Source organism: Aspergillus aculeatus (assembly GCF_001890905.1).
Source record: "Aspergillus aculeatus ATCC 16872 unplaced genomic scaffold ASPACscaffold_6, whole genome shotgun sequence".
Classification (NCBI taxonomy): Eukaryota; Fungi; Ascomycota; class Eurotiomycetes; order Eurotiales; family Aspergillaceae; genus Aspergillus; species Aspergillus aculeatus.
The window spans coordinates 260,592-283,758 of NW_017962981.1; the positions used below are offsets into that span (position 1 = coordinate 260,592).

General features: G+C 53.8%; 8 protein-coding genes across 8 annotated transcripts in view; 3 read left to right on the forward strand and 5 right to left on the reverse strand.

Annotated features, from left to right (window-relative positions):
* The first annotated feature begins 158 nt into the window (after window positions 1-158).
* ASPACDRAFT_117010 (putative cytoskeleton assembly control protein Sla2) lies at window positions 159-4,777 on the forward strand. Its single transcript, XM_020196025.1, has 12 exons — window positions 159-479; window positions 560-606; window positions 677-694; window positions 788-863; window positions 941-1,098; window positions 1,177-1,257; window positions 1,307-1,364; window positions 1,414-1,598; window positions 1,657-2,705; window positions 2,765-2,914; window positions 2,973-4,187; window positions 4,250-4,777. Exons 1-12 carry the CDS (start codon window positions 472-474, stop codon window positions 4,334-4,336), a joined length of 3,132 nt encoding a protein of 1,043 aa, XP_020057014.1. The 5' UTR covers window positions 159-471; the 3' UTR covers window positions 4,337-4,777.
* Window positions 4,778-6,312: 1,535 nt separating this feature from the next.
* On the reverse strand, window positions 6,313-8,148 carry ASPACDRAFT_117014 (FAD-dependent oxidoreductase; the record flags this gene model as incomplete). The annotated part of the gene is made up of 5 exons (XM_020196026.1): window positions 6,313-6,919; window positions 6,990-7,323; window positions 7,410-7,576; window positions 7,680-7,837; window positions 7,924-8,148. 5 exons carry the CDS (start codon window positions 8,146-8,148, stop codon window positions 6,313-6,315), a joined length of 1,491 nt encoding a protein of 496 aa, XP_020057015.1.
* ASPACDRAFT_1899230 (CAIB/BAIF family enzyme) lies at window positions 8,045-9,971 on the reverse strand. Its single transcript, XM_020198747.1, has one exon. The coding sequence runs from the start codon at window positions 9,949-9,951 to the stop codon at window positions 8,449-8,451; it is 1,503 nt and encodes a 500-aa protein (XP_020057016.1). The 5' UTR covers window positions 9,952-9,971; the 3' UTR covers window positions 8,045-8,448.
* A 517-nt stretch (window positions 9,972-10,488) lies between these two features.
* ASPACDRAFT_1887453 (uncharacterized protein) lies at window positions 10,489-12,572 on the forward strand. Its single transcript, XM_020198457.1, has one exon. The coding sequence runs from the start codon at window positions 10,576-10,578 to the stop codon at window positions 12,088-12,090; it is 1,515 nt and encodes a 504-aa protein (XP_020057017.1). The 5' UTR covers window positions 10,489-10,575; the 3' UTR covers window positions 12,091-12,572.
* Window positions 12,423-13,481, reverse strand: ASPACDRAFT_51613 (uncharacterized protein; the record flags this gene model as incomplete). Its single annotated transcript, XM_020202508.1, has 1 exon — window positions 12,423-13,481. One exon carries the CDS (start codon window positions 13,479-13,481, stop codon window positions 12,423-12,425), a length of 1,059 nt encoding a protein of 352 aa, XP_020057018.1.
* A 3,768-nt stretch (window positions 13,482-17,249) lies between these two features.
* On the reverse strand, window positions 17,250-18,077 carry MAT1-2-4 (putative mating locus protein; the record flags this gene model as incomplete). Its single annotated transcript, XM_020206128.1, has 3 exons — window positions 17,250-17,311; window positions 17,359-17,537; window positions 17,587-18,077. Coding segments are annotated over 3 exons (732 nt in total), but the record flags the coding sequence as incomplete, so codon positions are not given.
* Window positions 18,078-18,623: 546 nt separating this feature from the next.
* Window positions 18,624-19,873, forward strand: ASPACDRAFT_1867751 (HMG-box domain-containing protein; the record flags this gene model as incomplete). Its single annotated transcript, XM_020197906.1, has 3 exons — window positions 18,624-18,802; window positions 18,861-19,135; window positions 19,188-19,873. The coding sequence occupies 3 exons, from the start codon at window positions 18,624-18,626 to the stop codon at window positions 19,688-19,690; spliced, it is 957 nt and encodes a 318-aa protein (XP_020057020.1). The 3' UTR covers window positions 19,691-19,873.
* Window positions 19,874-20,708: 835 nt separating this feature from the next.
* ASPACDRAFT_117017 (DNA-(apurinic or apyrimidinic site) lyase APN2) overlaps window positions 20,709-23,167 on the reverse strand; it is a 3,591-nt gene continuing 1,132 nt past the window's right edge. Inside the window, exons 4-5 of the mRNA XM_020196027.1 lie at window positions 21,945-22,654; window positions 20,709-21,887 (exon numbers count right to left, since the gene is read on the reverse strand). Of these exons, the coding sequence (XP_020057021.1) occupies window positions 20,952-21,887; window positions 21,945-22,654 (1,646 nt within the window). The 3' untranslated portion in view covers window positions 20,709-20,951. The remainder of the gene's footprint in view (window positions 21,888-21,944; window positions 22,655-23,167) is intronic.

Genomic DNA, 23,167 nt, shown 5'->3' on the forward strand with positions numbered 1-23,167 from the left:
TGGATGCAAGTATTGTGGCTGCCTTGAGCATTCTTACGTTGTCCCGTATACTTTGAGTAGTACTGTAGTATTATTCATGCCCAGTTGACGCGGCGGTAGCGCCAAGGATAGGCCGCAGCCGTCAATCAACTTTCAGAACGTCATTTCCTCACCCAACCCAACACTGCACTCACTCACTCACTTCCTCCCACTCTCCTATCGCTGTCGGTCTATCTGTTTATCTGTCCCCTCTTTTCCCAATTCCCTTTTTACATTCTTTTCCCTTTAGTGCCGGTCGGCTGTCACATTCTCCCATCTTTTGAATCTTTTTCTATCGTCCTTCCCCCTTTTCCTCCGTTGAGCGCACCTGTGATTCCATTCCACTGATTGATTAAGTTGCGCACTCGGGCCCACCGGCTCCCGCCGCATTTCCCCGTCCCCTGATCCCCTGATTCTCTACCACCCCAAGAGCAAGAGCTCTGCAACGTCAAGATGAGTCGGTACGTGTCATCTATTATGCTCTACCAGATATGCGCGGAAGCTCGGAAGGGTTGAAGACCGACTGACATGATGTGTCTAGCACTGAGGCTGATTTGGCCATCAACATTCGCAAAGCTACCAGCATCGGTAAGTCGAGTGTAGCTCAATCTAATGATGGCCTTCTAGCTTCTTGTGACTGATCAGATTTTAATCGCAGAGGAAACCGCACCGAAACGTACGCATTGATCTCATCATCACCCTCTCGACCTCCGAAGCACCGCTCCGCACTGCATCCGCGTCTGACCGTCCGTCGCTAATGCTCGCCCAGGGAAACATGTTCGGAGCTGCATCGTCTATACATGGGACCATAAATCCTCTGCGGCCTTCTGGGCTGGTATGAAGGTGTATGTTGTAGCTTCGCTCTTCACAATGCTCATTTGCGATGATGGTGACGGCTAACCAAGCTGCCTCTGCGTCACAGCCAGCCGGTCCTTGCCGACGAGGTGCAAACCTTCAAAGCGCTTATCACGATCCATAAGGTGCTGCAAGAAGGTCACCCGATAGTGATTCGTGAAGCACAACAACATGCCAACTGGATTGACAGCCTCATGCGAGGTGTCGGGGGTGAGGGTCTTCGAGGTGGGTGGTCATCTGAATCGAAGATACAAGTCACAGGTCGTTAGGGCTTAGTACTAACTATCCATCGTGATACTTTAGGATACGGACCCCTGATCCGGGAGTATGTCTACTTCCTCGAGTCGAAGCTTGCCTTCCACCGAAACCATCCCGAGTTCAATGGTGCGGAAACCGGTCGTCAAGCTTTTGGATACATACTAACATTTCGCAGGCCTTTTCGAGTACGAGGAGTACATCAGTCTAAAGACGATCAATGATCCTAATGAGGGGTATGCGAATCGCAAGACTAGCACTGAACTTGGCTGACAACCATGATAGCTACGAAACTATTAGCGACCTCATGACTCTCCAGGACCAGATCGATGCCTTCCAGAAACTCATTTTCTCGCATTTCCAGTCAGGCACAAACAACGAATGCCGGATCTCTGCGTTGGTTCCGCTGGTGCAGGAGAGCTACGGCATTTACAAGTTCATTACCAGCATGCTAAGGGCTATGCACACAAGTAGATACTACCTTCCCTGCAACCGCGGATCCATGGAGACTAACAGATGCCCGTTTAGCGACTGGTGACCACGAAGCCTTGGAGCCTCTCCGTGGCCGATATGACGCCCAACACTACCGGCTCGTGCGGTTCTACTACGAATGCTCTAATTTGCGGTACCTCACCAGTTTAATCACCGTTCCCAAGCTGCCGCAGGATCCGCCCAATCTCTTGTCGGAAGACGATGATCGTCCCGCTCTTCCGAGACGACCAGCCAAAGAGCCCGAGCCCGAACCCACCCCACCCCCCAAGCCGGTGGCTGCAGATCCAGAACCCATCAACGACTTCTGGACCACCGAAGCAAAGCGCCAGCAGGAGGAATACGAGGCGGAGCAGCGCCGCTTGCAACAACAGTGGGAGGAACAACAGCGCCAACAACTCTTGGCGCAGCAGCAGGCGCAGCAGGACTTTGAGGAACAACAACGCCTCCAGGCGGAGCAACAGCGTCTGGCTCATGAGCAATTGTTGCGCGATCAATACCAGACTCAAACACAAGGTCGACTGGCCGAGCTTGAGCAAGAGAACTTGAATGCTCGGGCTCAATATGAGCGCGATCAGTTGATGCTGCAACAGTATGATCGCCGAGTCAAGGACCTGGAGGAACAGATGAACCAGTTAACCGCGAATTTGAACCTCCAGAATGCTTCCAAGGATGATCAAATCCGATCCCTGCAGGAGCAAGTGAACACCTGGCGGTCCAAGTATGAGGCTCTAGCAAAGCTTTACTCGCAACTGCGCCAGGAGCACCTGGATCTGTTGCAGACCACGAAGAGCCTCAAGCTCAAGGCTGCATCGGCCCAGGAGGCGATCGAGCGGCGGGAGAAGCTCGAACGTGAGATCAAGACCAAGAACTTGGAGCTGGCCGACATGATCCGCGAGAGAGATCGCGCACTGCATGACCGAGATCGTTTGACCGGCAACAACAAGGAGGAGCTAGAGAAACTCAAGCGGGAGCTCCGAATGGCCATTGAGCGCGCAGAGAACGCCGAGCGCTCGAAGGGTACTGAGATCTCCACGTTGTTGTCGAAATACAACCGTGAGATGGCCGACCTGGAGGAGTCTCTCAGGGTAAGTTCTGTTTTGCATAAGGGCATACCTGAAACTGAACACCAAGTAACCGCATACAGAAAAAAACTCGTGCTCTGGAGGAGTACTCTTCCAGAAACTCGGAACGCGATGGTGACCACGAGCTCGCGCTTCGCGAAAAGGACGAGGAAATCGAGGTGTACAAGTCCGGAATGGAGCAGGCTCTGATGGAACTCGAAGAGTTGAAACTGGTACGTTTAACCCGTGGAAACGAAAGAAAGTGTTTGGCTAACCCTCTGCCTTTCAAAGAGCCAAGGTGATGTCGACACAGCTCTCGATACTCAAATCGATCAAGTCTTGCACGGCACTGTGGCCAAGATCAACGATATCATCGATTCCGTTCTCCAGACTGGTGTTCAGCGGGTGGATGATGCTTTATACGAGGTGGACTCTACTATGCAGGCTGGTAACCAGAATGCCTCGCCTCCCTATGTGCTTTCCCAGATCGAGAAGGCGTCTGCATCGGCAACCGAATTCTCCACTGCCTTCAACAACTACATCGCCGATGGACCTAATAGTACGCACGCGGAGATCATCCGTACGGTGTCGATCTTTTCCGGCTCAATTGCTGATGTTCTCAGCAACACGAAGGGATTGACTCGCCTCGCTAAAGACGACAAGAATGCCGATCAGCTGCTGAACGCGGCCCGCAAGTCTGCACAAGCCACCGTACGGTTCTTCCGGGGCCTGCAGTCGTTCCGACTGGAGGGTTTGGAGGCTCTGCAGAAGACTGACGTGGTGATCAACAACAATTTAGAGGTGCAAAGAGACTTGCAGGCCTTGTCGAAGTTGGTCGACGTCTTCGCTCCCAAGAGCGCCAGAATCACCACGAATGGAGACCTCGGCGACCTTGTCGACCAGGAGCTTCTGAAGGCGGCTGATGCCATCGATGCTGCGGCGCAGCGCCTGGCGAAGCTCAAGAAGAAGCCTCGCGATGGCTACACCACGTATGAGCTTCGCATCAATGACGTTATCTTGGAAGCTGCTATTGCCGTGACCAACGCGATCGCTGAGCTGATCAAGGCGGCGACCGAGTCGCAGCAAGAGATTGTCCGCGAGGGCCGTGGTAGCTCTTCGCGCACGGCATTCTATAAGAAGAACAACCGTTGGACGGAGGGGTTGATCTCGGCAGCCAAGGCCGTCGCTAACTCGACCAACACTTTGATCGAGACGGCCGATGGGGTTATCTCCGGCCGCAACTCGCCTGAGCAGCTGATCGTGGCCAGCAACGATGTGGCTGCTAGCACGGCTCAGCTAGTGGCGGCCAGTCGTGTCAAGGCTAGCTTCATGAGTAAGACCCAAGACCGCTTGGAGAGCGCTAGCAAGGCTGTTGGCGCCGCGTGCCGGGCTTTGGTGCGGCAGGTACAGAGTATCATCAAGGAGAAGAACCAGGAGGACAACGAAGCGGTCGACTACAGCAAGCTCGGCTCCCATGAGTTCAAGGTGCGGGAGATGGAGCAACAGGTAAGCTCTTCATGTAGACATCTTTCTAGGGTTCCGAAAGCTGACTCATCTTGGGATTCCAGGTCGAAATTCTTCAGCTGGAGAACAGTCTTGCCCGCGCCCGGCAACGCCTGGGAGAGATGCGCAAGATTTCCTACCAGGAAGATTAATTGCGCGGGGATGATCAATGTGGCTGAGATGTGGGTGGTTGTCGTGTACGGTTGTCGCATGTTGCAATGGTTGTCAGCATCGTTGTACCTACTGTTTCGTCGGGTCCAATGGCCGACCCAGGACCCTTCTCTTGATTCTCTTTACTTCCCTGTCATCACCCTTCTTTCCCATTTCCATTTCTCGTTGTTGGCAGTCGTGCATGGCATTGGTTTTGTACTTTGGTGATTTATTCTACCTGCAGCCAATGCACCTCCCACGGTCGCTTTTAGTTCGTTAAACACACCACAAGTCAAGCCCTTGCGCTCTCTCTCTCTCTTTATTAGATTTTCTTTGATAGTGTCCTTGGCCAGGTTTAAGCTACGTTGTAAATTGTACAAAGGCATGACCAGTTGCGCGTTGCCCTTATACATACTATGGTCACTCGAGACGTTTAATTTGAGAGTCAGAACTGTACTCCGTAACCAATCACAGTTAGCTGTGCTCACCACGATGCTGCAGCAACCACAGCAGCAGCAGCAGCAGCAGCCTCGCAACAACACTACCTAATAGCCCCCGTAGCCACGCTGCTGATTTTCATCCTCAGTCAGGGTCTTAGTGGAACGAACACATCTGGCTGGGAGGTAATACATAGTACATAGTACTCGTACTACAGAAGGACCCGCCAAACGATGCGGGTCTTGCGGAAATAAATTCCTCGATTCAAATTGTTTCTCCCTCCCTCCCTGCCTGCATCACGACATCGACCACTACACGGCGAACTCCCTTATACCACGGACGAGAGCCCCGAGGTCGTTCTCCGTGTAGTGGTCGATGTCTCTGGTTGCGAGTTCCACCTCACGCATACGCACCCAGCCCGCCAGGTCCTGCTTGAGGGTGGTAGAGGAACTGGCGTGCCGCAGTGTAGGGGTGTATCCGACCGCCGGGCGCGTTGGCGTCGTCGAACGCGAGCACGAGCGCGTCTCGATGAATTCGGCCGGTCGCGCATTACGCCGTGGGCGACAGCCTCGTGTAATGGAGGATTGCATTGCCCTCTGGGTTTCGTTTCACGGAAACAACTCCCGGTGGGGGGGGGGGGATGGTTGGCGGGCATACTCGATTGCTTGGCGACATTTTCTCTCGCGCGTCGTGGTGTTTGCTACAAGGGGGGGGGAGAGGCGATAGAAACACGGCTGTTAGACGTACATAACCAACCAACGCTGTTGAAATGAATGATAGTTGTAGCGGTCACAATAATCGAGCTCAAGCCTCAACGTGCGTGAGGGCGCACAGCCTGATGGGAGCGTAGATCTCTGCATTCCGCGAACGCGTTAAAACCTCATGACCATGGACCATGTCCATCAGATTCAGTTCTGCAGGCGAGTGGGGCGGTAGCGGGATTTTTATGGGATGATGGGTCCGGGTGGAGAAGAGAAGGGTTGTTCGCTAAGCGTTTACTACTACTACTACTACTACTACTACTACTACTACTACTACTACTACTACTATTATTACTACTACTACTATCACTACAGAAAGACAAACGCCAGGACTATAAGGACCTGGACTGCACTGCACTGTACGTTGTATTTATTACTTCCTGGCTTTTTCTTAGCGATGGGGTCTTCTTAAGGCAGGAGTGGATTTCAGGGGTTGGGTGGTTTGGCTGCTGGTGGATTCGGTGGGGTGAAGTAGGTAGGTAGTAGAAGTCTTGGAGCATTCAAGAAGTCAGTCGTATGGACTTCAACTCGTGTTGTGACTTTGAGGTAGATCTAATGGGGAGGGACAATAACCGCTACAGTAAGTTACATTCTAAGCTTACGATGTGAGAAAGGGGATCCATTCCCTAGCAGTATAGTATTGTATTGAGAATCCAAATTCAGACGAAACACACCAAGAAAAAAAAAAAGGCAACCACAATCCCACATCCCTAGTTACTCGAAAACAAGGATAACTAAATCACCTTGCACATCATATGCACGGTCCCGTTGCAAGCCAGTCAATACGTCCAACACCGCAACCGCTTCCGTCCAATGCCGTATCCCGCCGACGACCGCTCCCTCGACTCCTCAGCCGCCAGCAGCGGCAGCCGCTCCTTCCTCCACGCCTCGAACCGCTCCCTCGTCTCACCGAGGAGACTGCCCCCTCTCCCTCCCCCTCCCAGCGTCGCCTCCTGCTGCGCCGAGACCAGCTTCAACCACCCGGCGTCCGTGTCCCGCGTGATGCCCGCCCCGCCCAGGAACCAGTTGCGGAGCACCTGGCCCACCGGGTTGCCGACCTGGAGGACGCGGCGGCTGAGGAGGCCGGCCTGGACGGCCATGGTGGCGGCCGGTCTGCGGAGAGCCTCGTGGAGGGCGAGGATCTCCGGGAGCAGGCGCGGGAGGTGGTGAGGTGCGGGGCTGTAGTGGTTCAGGAGGCCGAGGAGCGTGCTGAGCACGGCGGCGTCTTCGAGGGTGGCGGCCAGGTCTTGGGCTTGGTAGGGGGGGATGATGCGGCTGGCGGTGCCGAGGAGGATGGTTCGGGAATTGCGCCAGGTGGGGAGGTCGCGGAGGGTGTGGTGGGTGGTTTGGGAGGAGAAGGTCGCGTTGGCGAGGATGGTTAGGAGTCTAAAGTTGGCATGGTTAGGTAAGGGGTTGGATCAGGTGGAATGTTGGGGGCTGAAGAGAGAGGCCTTACCGACTGTCCCAGCCTTGATGCAGTGCTTGTATCTGGGTGAGACCGGCTGCTGCTGAGATGGTCGACTGTTTGGCTGCTTCTGCTGGAGGAGTGCTGTATGCGTGGTAGGTCACAAGCATATACTCTTCTCCCTGCCGGACGGGGAAGATGACGGTATGCTGCGCGGAACCTAACCAGGTGGTGATCTTGTTCTTGGAGCAGAGCTCGTCGAGTTGGCCGTCGTCAATGGCTTTCAGCGCCGATCGGGAGATGGTTGCTTGGTAGGCGATGTCGCTGGCTGGACTGGGCGGGCATGGATAGTTCAAGACTGTGTCTCGAGTTCTAGAGTAGATCCCTATTGTACCGTCGTCGACATCTTCAGCATTTGCACGAGGTTCTCTTCGTCTGTTTAGAACACAAAAGTAATAGGGAGAAACCAACCATCGGCTCCAATCACCACATCTCCTTGAATGCGAGCTCCATCCTTCAAAACCACCTCGGCGCTGTCGCAATGAATCTCCTCCACGATGGCATGAGGTCGGATGTCTATGTCTAATTGTCGCGCTTTGTCGAGTAGTATGTCGAGAAGGTCCGCCCGAGTGATATTACTGTTTTGCAGTATTAGCTTGAGTTGATTTGTCTCAGACGGGCCTTCGCCAGGGGATAGATGGACTGTACATACAGCCAAGGTCTCCCGTAAGCCTGGCGAACCGGTTCCCCCACGGCATCGACCGAATCAACGCCCCATCGTGAAAGCGTCTTAGATCCAGATACTCTGTACTAGTCCCTTTGCGAGTCACAGCCTCCAGAAGATCCAGTTGATGCAGGATTCGGGCTCCGTTGGGAGGGATCTGGATACCGGCATTGACCTGCAGGCGAGAGCGGAAATCAGCAAACAAGAATCCCCTGCCACGCCCCGTCGGTGCTTCATCCCTCCCTCCTCCCTGCCACTCACCTCAATCTCAGCCTGTTGCTCGAGAACAATCACGTCTAATTGCTCCCGCTTGCAAGCGATCGCACAGATGAGTCCGTCTACTTCGGCGCCGATGACGATCACCTTCATGGTGGTGGGGAGGTGGCACAGCTTGTGAGGGGGGGTGGTGGCGGTGGTGTCCGAGAAGAAGAACAAAGGGAGGGGAGCGTCGTCGATTGATAACGAAGCAACCGTCTTACCCCGCATGGCTCAACGGAGGTACGAATACGTGGACAAAGCAATTCGAGACAAGGAGAAAAGAAAAAGCAAGTCGAGACTTGCACCGAAGGAGGGGGTGTATGCACCGTGCATCATGAGGTCATACAGAGGGGAAACAAACATTCCAGCGAAAACCGTCAGGCGTCTTTATCACGCGAGGGGAAGAAGCAAGGTGGTGTTGGGAAGAGATGCACAGATGCGATGTGTGTAACTGCGCCCAAGATGACACACAAGGTCGACTCTTGACACTTGACACTTGACACTTGACCACTGATGGCCTAGAGCAGCTTACAACCATCGCTTCTCGTCAGCGCCCAGTGGTTTCGGCATGATCTCCCATCCTACTTCCAACCCCTGGATTGACCCTGAATGTCGCACCGAGGTCATCTTGCCGAACCCCGTCATATGCGTTTCCATGTACTCCGAAGGCACATCCTCCGGACAGAGATAATCGGGCGCGTCGAATCCGCTTCGGCCCTCGTATTGTCCCAGCGACCGCAAGTACTTCATCGCCCCGGCCAGAGAGACATCCACCTGCCACGATCCGCCCTCCGTCGCCTGCTTGTACAGCGCCGCCATGACTCCGGCTGCGAGGAAAAAGCCTCCCGCATAATCCAGTGCCTGACACGGCAGCGGACGGGCTGCCTCGCCAGCACCAAAGTGCTCGGCCTCGGACACATTCAATCCCGAGCACGTCTGGACCAGGGAGTCGAATCCGCGACGGCCAGCCCACGGCCCGTCCGGACCATACGCCGACAGATTCGCACAGATGATCCCGCGACCAGCGCATCTTCGCGCGATCGCCTCCGGGGACAGGCTGCGCGCCGCCAGACTCCCCGGCCTGTAACCCTGGATGAACACGTCCGCCTCGTCCAGGAGCCTGAACAGCTCCGCTTCATCCTCTCCATCCTGCAGATCCAGCTGAATAGTCCTCTTCCCACGGCTCATCTCGCGATCCAGGTCCGGCAAATCCGGGAGATTGGGACTCGTCACCCACAGGACATCGGCGCCGTGGGCGGCGAGCGTCTTGCCCGACAAGGGCGCCGCAATCACGCGAGACATCTCCAGCACCCGCAGCCCGCGCAGGCACTTATCCGCGCCGCCAGCCGCCAGGCGGTCCGGCAGCCCCGGCCCCGTTGACGCCCCGTCGCCAATTTTGCGCAGCCGGATCGGCGCATCCGCAATGGCACGGGCTTGCGGGAGCACATCCCACTGCTCGAAGCTCCGCAACGCAGCGATGGCGAGCCGGGCCTCGACCCCCGTCTGCTCCAAGTCCACGCACCGCCACGCGGCCACCTTCGCCGCGACGGCCTCCCGATCCATCCTCACATCCGGCGCGCAGCCGAGGAGCGCCTTGGCTCCGTCCCGGTGGTTCGGGAACCCGTCATGCACGCGCACGTAGCCGTCGGACGTTCTGTGTAGACCGCCCACCGGGCTGCTTGGAGGGAATTGGACCGGCTCGCCGTCGATCGTGTAGAGTCGCCAGGAGTTGAATTCCACACAGGCGTGGCGGAACGGGACGGTCACTGTGGGTGGTCGTGGGGCGAGGTTGTGGTTGTGGTTGTGGTTGTGGTTTCGCAGGCTGTGGATCTGCGCGGCGAGCAAGGTCGCAAGGGCGATGGACGCCTGCGCGAGATGGCCCACCTTGAAGGAGGATGGGAGACCCGGTCTCTCGGGGTCGGTGATGTCGAGCGACGCCAGACTGGCTTCGGGGAGGCCGAGGTCGCGCCAGAGGTGTGCGACGGAGTCTTGTGAGGTGAACGCGCTTCTGTCTGGGCTTGATGCTGTCATTCTTACTCATGTGCCGTGGACTCCCGATGGAATGTTTTGTGTCGTATGTTGCGTAACGCTCGAGGGGTTAAGAGAGGGGATTAAGTATGACTCGATCTCGGTAATGGCCGGGGCTAGCGTCCGATCACACGGCACGAGTTGCCGAGAGGAAATGAGGTCGAATGGTTGTATATTGCAACAAGAGACGAGATGCGCATTACAGGCAAAAAGCTTCTGTCTTTGCAGAGTCTAGCATTCGCAAAATCAGACTCATGGCCAGCTTGTTCAGAGCAAGGCGGAGGATTGTAGAGGCGGAGATTAGCGAAGTTGTTTACCTTGCGGAGAAACAACAACCTACCAAGGACTGTACCATGGGAACTGGCAATCCAGATGCGTTTGAGACAGACTTCAAGTAGATAGATAAGATATCGCAGAGCCAGCGATACTCAGTGCTTGGGGGAAGATATGGGATGATAAGACGGGGGTGCTTATCGTGTGCGGGGTAGATGCAGTCGAGTATACACTGCTGTACAGATGCCAATACAACCTAGGAGATACTTCAAGTCAACCCATATAACAACAACAAATCCCCCTCTACCACCAATACACCCTCATCCACCAGCACAATAATCACAGCCCCCCACCATGACCGACCAACTTCCCCACGTATCCAACTGGATCAACGGCGCGCACGCCGCCGCAACCCCGGAACGCATCACGGTCCTCAACCCGGCAACCTCCACCCCCCTCGCAACCATTGACGCCACGCCCGAGACCACAATCGACAGCATCATCGAAGACTCCCTCACAACCTTCCAAAGCGGCACCTGGTCGCGCGCCGACCCCACCACACGCTTCACGGTCCTCACCACGGCCGCACGACTCCTGCGCGCGCAACTCCCGGCCCTGATCGCCCTCGAAACGGCCCAGACCGGCCGGCCCATCCGGGAGATGCGCACGCAGCTCGCGCGGGTCCCCGAATGGCTGGAATACTTCGGGTCGCTGGCGCGGGTGCACGAAGGGTCGGTGCCACCGTTCAAGGGCCCGTCCGTGACGAACACGCTGACGCGGCAGCCGCTCGGCGTGGTCGCGCTGATCACGCCCTACAACCACCCGCTGCTGATCGCGATGAAGAAGCTCGGGGCGGCGCTGGCGGCGGGGAATACCGTCGTCGTCAAGGCGTCGGAGCTGGCGCCGCTGTCCGTGCTGCGCATGGGCCCGCTCTTCCAGCAGGCCGGGCTGCCGGACGGGGTGCTCCAGATCGTCAGCGGGTACGGCGCGGACACGGGCAAGTTCCTGTGTCAGCATCCCCGACTGGCCAAGATTGATCTGACCGGGGGGTTGGCGACGTATCGTGCCGTCGCGGCGGTCGCGGCCCGGAATCTTGTGCCTGTTACTGCCGAGCTCGGCGGCAAAGCGCCTGTGTGTCTGTTTGCGAGTCTGGAGGTGGAGACGGCGGTGCGGGCGGCGTTGTTTGCGGGGTTCATTGCCAGTGGGCAGACGTGTGTCACCGGGAGTCGGTTGTTGGTGCATCGGGATATCTATGAGGAATTCAGGGAGGTGTTAGGGCGGAGGGTGAGGGCGTTGAGGGTGGGCGATCCCACGGACGAGGCGACGCAGATTGGGCCGGTGATTTCAAGGGCGGCGGTGGAGAGATGTGCAGCGTTTGTGGAGAGGGCGGTGCAGGAGGGTGGGAAGATTCTCTGTGGTGGTGGTGGTGGTGGTGGTGGTGGTGGTGGTGTTTCGAGCAGGAAAGGGTTCTATTTCGAGCCCACGGTGATCGAGACGCATGCGGACTCGGATTTGGCGTGTAATGAGGTCTTTGGACCCGTTATCGCGCTGCTCAAGTGCGAGTCTGAGGAGGAGATCGTGCGCATCGCCAATAGTACCGCCTTTGCGTTGGGGGCGTCGGTCTGGACGAATGACTTCAAGCAGGCGCATCGCGTGGCGGACCAGATCGAGGCCGGCATTGTGTGGATCAACGGCCATCATCTGAATGACCCTTCGTCGCCCTGGGGTGGTTTCAAGGAGAGTGGCATTGGAAAGGAGAATGGCCTGGCCGCGTACGAGAGCTACACCAAGCTCAAGAGTACGGTGGTCAACTATGGGGTGCCGCCGGTTTGGTTCGATGACGAGCCCAAAGATGCGCGGTATGGCTAGGGCCGAGACGGTGTCTGTGTCCGGCTGTAAATGTTTGTTCGACGCTAGATTGCGAGTCTCCAATTCAACTCCTTCGTTTCTAAGGGAGGCTACGGGTCTTGTTCATGTGCTCAATAACTTAGTATGCAGCTGGTTGCTGTTATCTCATTCCACGAAAAGCCCCCGTCTCTGCCAACCCGCTCTGATATAGCGCCAATGTGTATGCCCAAGCAAGGTGCAAAATAGATACAATGGAAGATACGCTACTCTTTCGCCTGTAGATCACCCACACAACCGCGTAGTTCATCCTGAAGCATCCAGTCCAGTCTTTCCAGGGTTCAACACCCTGCCAACTAGTCCAATGCACGTGTCGCCTCGCGACGAGCAATGTAGGCCTGACGCTCCGCCGCCCACTCGGGACTCAACTGCGACAGAGGCGTGGGGATGTACTCATTCTCCCAGACGTCCGGATCGACCGTCCTGATCTTCGCATTCTTGGGCAGAGGCAGACCCAGTTCCTCCGCCAGCCCATCTCGCTCGAAGTGCTTCAACATCGCCACCCCCTCCGCGTCCGCCAGCCGCAGCAACAGGGCCCAGAACTCCTCATCCGTGAGCGTCCAGAGCACCTCCTCAGGCATCTTGCCCTGGCGCACCAGATCCCCAATCAACCGGCCGGTGCGCTTGTACATGTCGGCGTGGGCGGGGTTGGACCACACCTCCTGGTCGATCTGGAGGTAAGCGCGGGCGAAGCCGAGCGCGACGCGGCGATGCTCCAGCACCAGGATGCGGTTGCGCGCGGTCGGGTAAGGGAAGGCGCGCAGACAGCGCAGCAGCTCGCGCACGCGGTCCTGGGTCAGCTTCCCGAAGGCGAGGCCGTCGCGGAGCGCGTAGTCCAGGCGGTCCGCGCAGAGATGCGGCGCCGGCAGCTCGACCAGCGGGTACTGCTCCTCGTGCAGCACGGTCAGCGGCATGCCGTGCCGCGCCAGGATGGCCGGGATACCCGTCGTCTGCAGGTAGCGCGCCTTGTGCACCTCGTGGAAGCTCTCCTCCTGTGGGTTGGACAGCGCCCAGTCGACGACGTGGCTGAGCACCGTGTGGCTGATGTCGTGGAGGAGCGCGGCCACCTGCTCTTCCAGCGTGGCGCCCTGGGTCCGCACGAGCAGGCAGGCGCCTACCGAGTGCTCGAAGCGCGTGATCTTGACGGCGCCCGGGAGTAAGCCCAGGTGGCCGGTGACGCCGTGCTGGCAGATGCCGATCAGACGTTGGAGGTCCGGGCTCTGCAGGAGGTCAAGGAGGACGGGCTCGGTGATCTCGTGCGTGCCGTACAGCGTGTCGGTGATGATGATGCGGTGGGGGGATTCGATCGTCAGCGTCTGGAAGTGCCCCGCTTTCAGGTCCTCGTCGGCGGCCATCTCGGGGGTAATGATGCACGCGTCGTCGGTGGATGACATGTGGGGGATGCGGGGGAGGAAGGAAAGGATGGAAGTGGTGGAAGAATAGTCAACTGAAGATGTTTACAGAGTCCAAGGGCGAGGGAGAAAGAAGAAGTCTGGGTTGATCAGGTTTGTTCAGCACGAGTAGAGTCAAAATTACCAAAATGCAGGGCAGGTCACATGAGCCAGGCAACAATTTCATCCACGTTGCTCCAGTGAATGCAAAACAAGAAAATCCTTGAGATATCTAAGAGAGGGCTAGATATGACTATTTCGCATCGCATGTTGGGTTGTATTGAATGGTAGATGGGGACCGAACCTGGACTTGATCTGGACTGCAGTAGCCTCGACCACCTGCTGCTGAGATAGTGGTCGGAATGCCAACGCTTCATCTAAATTGCAAGCCAGCGGTATCGAAAATGTTTCCGCATAGTGCTTAGCTACTTTGGACCTTGTTGTCCGGTTCTGTTGACGGCTCAATCTCACCAAGGAGCGGATCCTCAGCATCCATCTGATCACCATATGGTGCCTTGCGCAGTCGCAAGTCAGTCTTCGACACAATTATACTAAGTCCCCTAGCTCATTCTACAGGTTATCACCACATTACTGCAAAGAAAGAAATGTACATTGAGCGACACGACAAAGTTTGTTGCTAGAATCAAAGACTCGAACAAGACCCGTATCACTTTGGGGAAGCTGACTGCGCTTCGCCTTTGATGCGCATCTGTAAAAAGGCAAAGGTGGAGCTTTCATTGGTAATTTCATTCTAATGTTCTCGATGCTCTGCTATCGTACCTCCTGAATTACGTTATGTGCTATGGGCAAGCTTGCTAATGCAGACTTATCTAGGTTCTCAACAACGACTGCAGGTTTCTCGAGTGTCAAATACTGACTTCCTTCTCCAGCGCAACAGGATCCCAACTGTTTCTGATTCCAAGACACAATCTCAGAGGGCAAAGCCCGTCAGATGCTCGAACCGCCCAACCTTCGACCTCAGGTTCCCAACGATCGGGGCAATCGCCCAATGATCGCCAGGATCACCTTCAACATCCCCTCATCGCTACCACATGAGGCCTTCCCTACCACCGAAATATTCCCACTCGCAATCAGTCCCAAGAGAGTCAATCGGCTGTCGACTTCTCGAACAATTCCCCCTATCATTGCCTGGAGGATCACGGTGCTCGGCTGGCTGGGCATGGTACTTCTGCAGATGTCTCAGGCGACTGTCGCACCGGACGACAAAGGCAGTTTCGCGTTCTTATGACTCTTAGCCGTCGATATGAGATGGTAGGCTGGGGAGAATCGAGAATGGATATGTTGCAGACATGTTGGCTCTGCCAAGGTTGGCGAGTTCAGGGCAGTGCTGAACGATTTCTGTACGGCTCGTTGCTCGCTCCCTAATATGCTCGGGTGCTGGTTTGAGTTCGACAGTAGTTGGCATGAAACAACGTGCCTTACTAGCTTGTAGTTGACTTAGACGAGGCCACCCAGCCATAACATGTTGTCTTTCGAATGGGTCATCTGCAACCGAGCTGTGAGCGCCAACTGCTGACCGTGGTCACAGTTCTGCTAAACCCGCATAACATTGTATCCACCAACGCAATCATGCCTCTGATATCCCAGAGACTTGATCATCCTAGCTTCGTTGGCTGTGAGCCCCCTACATTTCGCTCAGGCAGCGCCCTGCATCCAGGCATCGGTAGAGAAACCGACTTTGGGGTTGAAGACAAAGGGCCCACAAGCCCTGGCCCGGAAATGCAATTTCGCGGCCAAGAACACACCAAGTAAACGGTCAAGAGTCAACGCAGAAGATCGACAGACGGCGCTTTCAATTTCTCTACTTGCGCGCCAGTATCTAACTCTCGCAACAAATCATGACCCATCGGAGAAGCTTGTGCGCACGTCGTTGTGAAAGGTCACGTCTCAGTCTAGACCCCCCACCGCATGATAAGACATACCTGTCTTGGGGCTATACTTCTTGATCCCTATAGGTCCCTGCATAATTGAATTCAGCCTAGACTGCATTAGCGAAGTCTACTTCGCCTGAGATCCAAGACTTGCTGATGGACACGCCTCCCCCAGAGACCCCCTTGCGACCGCGTATGGATTTTGATTTGGCATCGAGCAAGCCGGCTGACTTTCCACACCGAGTGTCAAAGATTCTCCTCCCTTCTAATTCCATCATGTCAGTCGGGAAACCATATACAGGAAGGGAAACCCAACTCTTCAAGAGTTGGTTCCCAAGTCAGAATCTCGGCTTTTCCACGCTAGGATCAGATGGAAGAAGGGTCACAGCAGACAAAAAGGATGGAATCCCCTTCTTTGTAGTATAGTCTTTGCGGCCAAGCCTCCCTTGACAGCCAAACCTCCTGGCCTATGACTCGTGTGTTTCCGTGCCGGACGCGCTCGATTGGCTCGCGAATTGATTCGAACCATGCAACCACTGCAAAAGCCAAGTTGTGTCCCCCTGCCGAAGAGGAATTTCGGTCCTGCATGAAAGTGGAGAATAGTCTTTGGTTTTTGTGAAACAACTTCGACGGGGATGAGGGCGACCAGGGTTGTCTCCGAGGGTTGGACTCTGTAGTGTAGAGAAGAACTATTGAAGGTTGGCCGGGTCTGCAAGCCACCCGACTGGCCTTTCGCGGGCTGTTGCAGTGGCGGGCTTGGGAGTGTCTCAGGCTCGATGTTGGCTGCGATCTGTAACTCATGGCTCCAAAGCTCCGGACCATCACGCACGAGCCTCCGGACTTGTGCCATGGCTCGAATAGTTACTGCCATTGCCGTTCGCTTTGTATACAGCACAGAATACAACTGCGGATCCGGATTCGGCTCCTCTAGACTGTACCCAAGCCCAGCGTTTGACCGGACTGCAATCTTTGGTACTCCCCGCATTATCCAAACAATCGTTAGTTGGCGCTTCTTTGTTCTGCTCGGCACATCGTGATCTTGAGAAAGCGACTCTCCCTCGTTGGTGAGCAAGAGCAAGGACGAGCTAAGTTTGGGGAGACTTTTGCACTTCGGAGCAAGTGGCAGGCATTTAAATTCTTTGTCTTAGTTGCCCCAGCTGCCTATCTACAGCTTTGCCAAGAAGGTTAGTTGTAATATGTCGAAGTTTACCAAAATGTTTGTCAGACTCGCCGTCAACCTCCGCTACCACATCATTAGGGTGACAGATAATAAGGATAACATCAAACACCCCTGTTCCAGTTATGTGACTGTGCGACTGTGCAACAATTCGTATCGGTTCTGATTCACCATAGGAAAGGCGATCAATCCTCGAACTAGTTCGAACTACACACTACAATCTGCCTTACGGTGTAACTCCCGACATGTGGGATGGGCTAACGTGCTATGGCTTTGAGTTTTTACTTGAGGTGTATGTCATTCTGATTGAGCAAAAGCAAACATCACAGTCTGGGAAAACAAGAAGACAACGATAAAAAATTCTCCATCATGACACTAAATCAGTCTGATCGGCCCCTCAATCGGGCTGAGTCCTTATTCGAAGCAGCAAAATGCAGACAAGTTCCTTATCAGTCGATGTTCTCCATAATCTTCAGGAAGAAATGAAATAAACGCTCTTGTAGTATGTGTGAGAAATCCCATTGCAGCAAAGCTCTCAACGGTGGACATTCATCATCAATGCTTCGCCTTGAAATCTGAAGTTGTGATCACAACAGATTCCGTATGCCGGATGCGCCATTACTGCGCGTGGTCCTCATCCATCGAGGCGGCTTTAAAGTGTTCTAGAAGCGCTATGCAGCCTCTCATGACAGTGTACGCCGCTCGCTGGTGCTCCAGAAAAGACCCTGAGGAGAAGTCAGTATGATATGCTTCAACACTTTCAAGCACTCACAGAAACGGCGAGCATCTTCCGGGCGGCTTCCTGTCATGCGAATTATGGAGTTCTTCGCATTATCGGTCAAGCAGATTCTTGTCTCCATAGCTTGGTAGCACAACGCCTGTGTCTGAGCGCCGTATGCCACCCCACGGTCATCGGTCTTCCAGAAGTTGACATGCTCGGCAATGGTTTTCCTAGTCAATCATTTAGCTTATACCTGAGTGTATCGGCATGTCAACTTACGCCAAATAGTAGTGTGAGAGGCCGACTCTGAAGATGTAGTGATAGCCATACTTTCTGGTCGCTCTGGACAGATCATTATTTGCGGTGGTTTCCGCTTTCAAGAGAGCGCGATGGAATTTAGCCAATCTCTGCCCCTTGAGAATGGTGTTGATGTCGCCATCGATCATGCTGAATAGGTTGACTGGATGGCCTTCGAAATCCGCAATACTAGGTTTCACATCATATTCAGACATGACTGCTTGTAGGTTCTTGCCATGCAGTTGGACAAGTGTCTGCTTATTTTCGTCCGAATTATGAATCAGGTGTGGGAAGGGAATCTCGAATTCGCCAACGTCCAAAGCCGCAGCCTGAGCCATGAGTCTGAACTTGTTGCCATGGACGGAAAAGGAGGTAGAAATGTATGCAGCTCGCTGCCGAGTCTGATAGTCAAGACTGGCATCGGTCCGGAGTTCATCGATGACGCGGAGTATAACATTAGGCTCTGCAGCCATGGTGGTGTTTTTTGTTGACTCGGAGGATGACAGGAACTCGGAATGGTGTAAGTCTTGATGAGGTTGAAGAAGAGAGGCTGATAGTGGAGGAACAATTCAAAAAATGTGGAGGATGAAAAGATAGAAAGTTGTCAAGTCGAGGAGACAGGAATCAGGAGGGCTTAAATAATATTTCTGTAGAGAAATAACTAAACGTGAAACGCCCTACTGTTATTCAGAAATCTGTGTTCTGTGAATATATGGATGTCCCCCCGCTCGCTTTGTAAAACAAAGAAGCTGCTAGACCACCCCACTATATCTTGAACTTGAAATCATTCACTGTGTCCAGTTCTACCTATATCTTATTCAGATATGTTTTTGGTGTTGAATAGGTTTTCTGAGGTACATATATCTCTTCGTCTTCCTCTGTCTCCAAGATCCTTCTTCCTTTCTTTCCTCCTCCAACCCACTCTACCCTTCCTCCACATCCTCGATATCACACATAGCTGATCCTGATCATTCTTTAACCACATTTGAAACTCGTCAGCTTTGATCTCATCCGTCAAAATGAGTACCCCTCCTCTAGCCATGAGAGCTCCTGTTGAGCGCACCGACAATATCACCGAGCTGCTGTGGCAGGATGCCTTGCGTCATCTCAGAAACACAAACAACGAGGTGCTCCTTCCACTTAACGTGGTGGATGTCATCGGTCAGAGGAACGTTGACAAGATCAAGACTCGTCTGAGGTGAGTCGCTTCCGACATAGTGGTTCTTCTCATGTGTGCTTACAATGTTATTTAAAAGTATGCTTATTGGGACCCCAACGGTTGCTTTTCTCGATGAATCCATTAACGCACTTCGCATTCTGCAAACTCCTGCATTTTCGGGAACTGCGGTAGCACTTGCTGCTCCAATTAAGGAACCAGCAACTGAGATTGAGGCTGCATCTATCACTATCCAGGCCATACCTGTGAAACAAAACAAGATCCCTCGTCCCCCGAATGCATTCATCCTGTATCGTCAAAACCATCATCCAAAGGTGAAAGAAAGCAACTCAGCTCTCACCAACAATGAAATTTGTAAGTCTCTATACCTCTATTTTGTTGAAGCACTGTGAGCTAACTTTGATAGCCATCTTACTGGGAAAGCAGTGGAAGGCTGAACCTGAAGAGGTGAAAGCCGAGTGGAGAAAACTGGCCGAGGAGACTAAACGCAAGCATGCCGAAGAGCACCCCGACTATCAGTACACTCCGCGCAAACCATCCGAGAAAAAACGTCGTGGCTCGTCTCGTCCCGAACCCAAGCCCGTCAAACGCTTCCGCACCCCTGCTGCGACAGGCACTGAATCCGAAGTCGGCAGCTCTATCCCTGATACTACTCTTTCTACAATCAGTGCTGACGCCGAGACCCCGAACCACAATCTCGCGGACCTCGAAAGTGTCGTTGGTTCCGACGAGCCAGCCATGATTGGCGGCCCCTACCGCTTCAGCGCCGCTGAGCTCGACAATCTCATTGCGGAGGTGGAGAGCGAAAACCAGCGCGCCGTGATCTTTGCCTCGGCGAACTTCGGCATGAACGAGAGACTCGCTGGCGAGCCTTTCGAACTGTCGGACTTCCTGGCGGACATCTACTGAGGCGAATGCGTCAATCGAAAATGATGATGCTCTGGCGACATTGGAGGAGAGAGCGGCTAGGAAACGGTCTGGAGCTGGCCTCCACACTGGTCCAGGCTGCTCAAGCTCCATGATGATGCTTGGTGCACTCACTGCATTCGACTTTTCCCTACAAGATCGGGGATGAGAGACAGGGAAAGGGGGGGGGGGGGACAAACGAGAGGGACGGACCGAGGACAAGTCTTCAGGATGACTGCACCCTTTTGTTATCTCTACCATTTTCCTTGCTATTTTTCAATCCTGTATTCTCATTCATTTCTTCTCAGATCAAACAAGACTGTACCTTCCACCAGCCCCGATCTTCTGGATTCTTCTGAGAGTTTATCATGATATGGTTGATGGACAGGTCACTCAAACAATGTATCTCATGTTTATCTGTTATCATGCATCTGGTCCGACGGAGACAGCATAAAGTGCGTCAAAGTCCATGGAAACTACAAACAAGTTGCATAGGATCATCTTAGAAATTTGACAAGTGGTGGTTTGGACTAACAAACAAAACTTGCTGCGCATCTTTATTGTTTATGTAGACTTTGCTTGCTTGCATTCGCTCCTTATAGTTGCGAATAGTAGATTCTCTTACCATAGTTGCAAAGATCATATTCTGAGAATCACTTTCATTGCAGGCAACTTGCACCACTACTCGTTTTCAGAGTAACACGTCCAGAAAAAGCTATATTCTGGGAGAGCTGGATCCAGCACCGAATAGAAAAAGCACTGCTGACAATAGCCCCACGCAGCTGGAAACTGCAGAGTGATTCCTTTCATACAATAACACCAGCCTCCTCATCTTTCATGCGCGCAAGTGGATACACACCATGCGGGTCCGGGGTCATTTGTTTCATCAACAATCACCTGCCAAAGTGTCTCCGCTGTGGATGTGGATTTCAACTCCAGGCTGCTATCTAATAGACAAAAGATGATGGCGGGTGGTGGCTGGATTTGGTAGTAGCTATGATGGTGAAGCTGAAAGGCTAGTCGGTGGGTTACAAGTATTGATAACAGTCGTTACTAACAAAATGTGCTGATTATGTCGTCGAAATAGTTTATTACCAGATTCTCTTATGGACAACTACCCATAACAGACCAGAACGACGCCAATCCAGTATCAACTTCTGATGTCGCACTCGAGAATCAAACTCAAAAGGGGGGTATCATTTTCTTCAATCGTTCCAAGCAAAAGACAATTTTGGGCTTCAATGATATGAGCAGTTGCTCACAGCTACGATGACGAATTCCAATCGCTTGCCCAAATGAAAGTCGGACATCGCCATTGCGTTCCCTTCTCCTTGTTGCCGCTCGGCCCTAGAGGCCTCGAACATATCCAAAACGCTCGTCCACAATTCGGTCCAGGCTTTTTCGTCGTCAAGCTGATGCATGGATCATGATGGCTTTCGCATAAGGGAGCTCGCTTCTTCGTGAACAGCTTGGACCAATCTTCTTTGCTGACGATCGGGTCAAAAACGGCGTCATCTTCCACGGGGGCAAAAACACTGGATAGTTCGCGGCTGTTGGCCTCTTCTGCAGATGGTTTGGTCACGGTGTCCACAGCCTCCTGTTTCTCAAGCTGCGAGAACGCCGTTGGGCCAGTTGTTGTGGATGAAGGAGTCGACGGTTGAGAGACAGCAAGCTCAGCATCCTTGGTGGAACAATCCTCGCTAGAATCCGCGGGGGCACTTTTGGGCTTGAAGAATCCTTTCAAGGTTTTCTGCCCAGGGTTCGTCGGCGCGGGTGCTGAAGCAATCGTGCTTTTCGATCGCTTGATGGGGGACTCAGGTTTGTCCGATCGCTTGCGTACTGTGCCCCTACTTTCGCCGTTGGCATTACTGACCGCTTCGTTGAGATTCGACTCGGAAGAAGACATCGCAGCTGTCTCTTGCACCGCCGTTGGCCGAGGATTTGCAGGAGTTCCAGGGGGGGTGGTTTGGGATGATTTGATGGGCTTGCGCATGAACATATCCTTGATGCTTCTCCGTTTGTCAAACTCTGGGATTAGACGCCCGGAAGTGGGCAACAGTAACTTTGTTGTGTACTCTTGCTGACGCTCGCCATTCTTGAAAACACCTGCAGGATTCATGATGTCGCAAACCTTCGTCTCTTTCCCTTCGAACATGATGCTATCCTTCAAAACGGCGTAGACGGGACAATGATCCGAACCCTGCATCGTCTGCTGTCAGCAACGATTCGCGTTTATCCCTCAATCGACAGAACCTACCATAAGCCCTTCTTGGATGTTGGAATCGCAAAACCAATCTTGCATTTCCAAACTGCAGAGGACGTAATCAATTCTCGCGCCATAATTACCTGGGCGCGCATTGATTCTCTGCTCCCAGCAGGTATACATCCCTTTGCGTTCAGGATGGAACGATCGGCAGATATCATGGAGCACAGGCTTCTCTCTTCCTTCATCGCGCTCACCAACGACTTTGCCATCCGCAAACCACTGATTGAAAACACGTCGGGCATGCATAGAGATCCATTCATCCTCGGTCATGGTTCCCTTTCTAATCGCCTCTGCCGCGTGCGCTGCATCGATCTCTCTTCTAGAGATATTCAGATCCCCCGTGACAAACACCCGCTTTCCCATCGCGACGAGGTTGCGAACTCGGGCATCCATCAGGTCGATAAAGTCATGACGGAATGAGTCACGACTTTCGTCCCGGGTTGCCGGTGAGTATATGCCCAGCAACACAAAGGCGGGAAATTCGAGAATGACACAACGCCCTTCCGAGTCCAGGGTAGCAGGGTCGACCTCAAGGCGACTGAGTTGCTCCAAAGTTGGATAGCCGCCAATCTGCTGGTCGTCTGGAAGCTCGCGAAAGGGGACCGATGAGTTGGGTGGACAAAGCATACCCGTAAGCCCCTCCTCCGCACGGATCGGGGCACAGGTCGCATTGCGAGTGTAAATAACCACTCCAGAGTAGCCTGGAGCCTGTCAGACTAGGCTAACAACTAGACTCAAGCACACAAAACTTGCCTTTCTTCACCTTAGGCAAGCTGAAATAGCAATCCCATCCTGGAACCAAAATCATGTCATCGCGAAGGTCCTTCCGTTGAATCTTCGTTTCCTGGAAGACAACAATGTCTGCCTCGAGGATGTCAAACATTGCCTAATCATGTTAGTTCGAGTTTGATGCGCGAGAAGACCAAAGGGATGGATATACATCGAAGGTCCGCTTGCCTCTCCATGGTTCGTAGGAGAATGGATTTCTGCGTCGGTCAGTGACAAGCCATTCAATCGCAGCTACAACGCATAGCTCACACACCGGATCCCATTGACTGCAAGTTACTAATTAGTACATGATTTGGCCCAGGCTATGGTTTGCAACATATCGATATGTTTGTTGATCCGCACTCACCGTTCCATGTTGTAATACGAAGCCCCATTCCGTCTCTACCGATCTAATCGACGCATACCCACCGGAAGCATAAAAGTGG

Bases quoted from the DNA above. Each gene is read 5' to 3' on its own strand.
- ASPACDRAFT_1887453 (XM_020198457.1), top strand. From the start codon at position 10,576: ATGACCGACCAACTTCCCCACGTATCCAACTGGATCAACGGCGCGCAC.
- ASPACDRAFT_117010 (XM_020196025.1), top strand. The intron at 1,365-1,413 runs GTATGCGAATCG...CAACCATGATAG, and splicing joins ATCAATGATCCTAATGAGGG to CTACGAAACTATTAGCGACC. The intron at 2,915-2,972 runs GTACGTTTAACC...TGCCTTTCAAAG, and splicing joins AACTCGAAGAGTTGAAACTG to AGCCAAGGTGATGTCGACAC.
- ASPACDRAFT_1899230 (XM_020198747.1), bottom strand. From the start codon at position 9,951: ATGACAGCATCAAGCCCAGACAGAAGCGCGTTCACCTCACAAGACTCC.